Source organism: Hyalella azteca, unplaced genomic scaffold (assembly GCF_000764305.2).
Source record: "Hyalella azteca isolate HAZT.00-mixed unplaced genomic scaffold, Hazt_2.0.2 contig9768, whole genome shotgun sequence".
NCBI lineage: Eukaryota > Metazoa > Arthropoda > Malacostraca > Amphipoda > Hyalellidae > Hyalella > Hyalella azteca.
The window spans coordinates 1-1,764 of NW_025939828.1; the positions used below are offsets into that span (position 1 = coordinate 1).

At 70.8% G+C, this 1,764-nt stretch overlaps 1 protein-coding gene across 1 annotated transcript; it reads left to right on the forward strand.

The window, feature by feature from the left end:
- Nucleotides 1-39: 39 nt before the first annotated feature.
- LOC125178433 (glycine-rich cell wall structural protein 1.8-like) lies at nucleotides 40-1,500 on the forward strand. Its single transcript, XM_047882151.1, has one exon. It carries the CDS (start codon nucleotides 40-42, stop codon nucleotides 1,498-1,500), a length of 1,461 nt encoding a protein of 486 aa, XP_047738107.1.
- The last annotated feature ends 264 nt before the right edge of the window (nucleotides 1,501-1,764 follow it).

Here is a 1,764-nt window from a genome sequence, read left to right on the forward strand (position 1 = left end):
GCGTTGACCAGAGAACAATGGCTGCCACTTCATGCTGCTATGCTGCTGCACCACACCATCATGCTGACCTCTCCTCATATCCCACTCAGGAGGGCCACGTCCCTAGAGCTGCCGATGGCCATGCGCTACCGCCACCTGAAGGACACCGCCAGGGAGGCCGTGGGCGTCTTCAGGTCGTCCATCCACGGCCGCGGCCTCTTCTGCAGGAGGGACATCGACGCGGGGGAGATGGTCGTCGAGTACGCGGGACAGGTGCGGGGGATACGCGGGACAGGTGCGGGGGACACGCGGGACAGGTGCGGGGGACACGCGGGACAGGTGCGGGGGACACGCGGGACAGGTGCGGGGGACACGCGGGACAGGTGCGGGGGACACGCGGGACAGGTGCGGGGGACACGCGGGACAGGTGCGGGGGACACGCGGGACAGGTGCGGGGGACACGCGGGACAGGTGCGGGGGACACGCGGGACAGGTGCGGGGGACACGCGGGACAGGTGCGGGGGACACGCGGGACAGGTGCGGGGGACACGCGGGACAGGTGCGGGGGACACGCGGGACAGGTGCGGGGGACACGCGGGACAGGTGCGGGGGACACGCGGGACAGGTGCGGGGGACACGCGGGACAGGTGCGGGGGACACGCGGGACAGGTGCGGGGGACACGCGGGACAGGTGCGGGGGACACGCGGGACAGGTGCGGGGGACACGCGGGACAGGTGCGGGGGACACGCGGGACAGGTGCGGGGGACACGCGGGACAGGTGCGGGGGACACGCGGGACAGGTGCGGGGGACACGCGGGACAGGTGCGGGGGACACGCGGGACAGGTGCGGGGGACACGCGGGACAGGTGCGGGGGACACGCGGGACAGGTGCGGGGGACACGCGGGACAGGTGCGGGGGACACGCGGGACAGGTGCGGGGGACACGCGGGACAGGTGCGGGGGACACGCGGGACAGGTGCGGGGGACACGCGGGACAGGTGCGGGGGACACGCGGGACAGGTGCGGGGGACACGCGGGACAGGTGCGGGGGACACGCGGGACAGGTGCGGGGGACACGCGGGACAGGTGCGGGGGACACGCGGGACAGGTGCGGGGGACACGCGGGACAGGTGCGGGGGACACGCGGGACAGGTGCGGGGGACACGCGGGACAGGTGCGGGGGACACGCGGGACAGGTGCGGGGGACACGCGGGACAGGTGCGGGGGACACGCGGGACAGGTGCGGGGGACACGCGGGACAGGTGCGGGGGACACGCGGGACAGGTGCGGGGGACACGCGGGACAGGTGCGGGGGACACGCGGGACAGGTGCGGGGGACACGCGGGACAGGTGCGGGGGACACGCGGGACAGGTGCGGGGGACACGCGGGACAGGTGCGGGGGACACGCGGGACAGGTGCGGGGGACACGCGGGACAGGTGCGGGGGACACGCGGGACAGGTGCGGGGGACACGCGGGANTGAAGTCAAGCGCTTATTTCTTGGCCGTAGATGTGTATAAGAGACAGGTGTAGGAGGTCTCTGCGATGTGAAGGAGGTCTCTGTGATATGCAGGAGGTCTCTGCGATGTACAGGAGTTCTCTGTGTGTGATGTGCAGGAGGTCTCTGTGATGTGCAGGAGGTCTTTGTGATGTGCAGGAGGTCTCTGTGATGTGCAGGAGGTCTCTGTGATGTGCAGGAGGTCTCTGATGTTCAAGAGGTCTCTGTGATGTGCATGGGGTCTCTGTGACGTGCAGGAGGTCTCTGTGATGTGCATGAGGTCTCT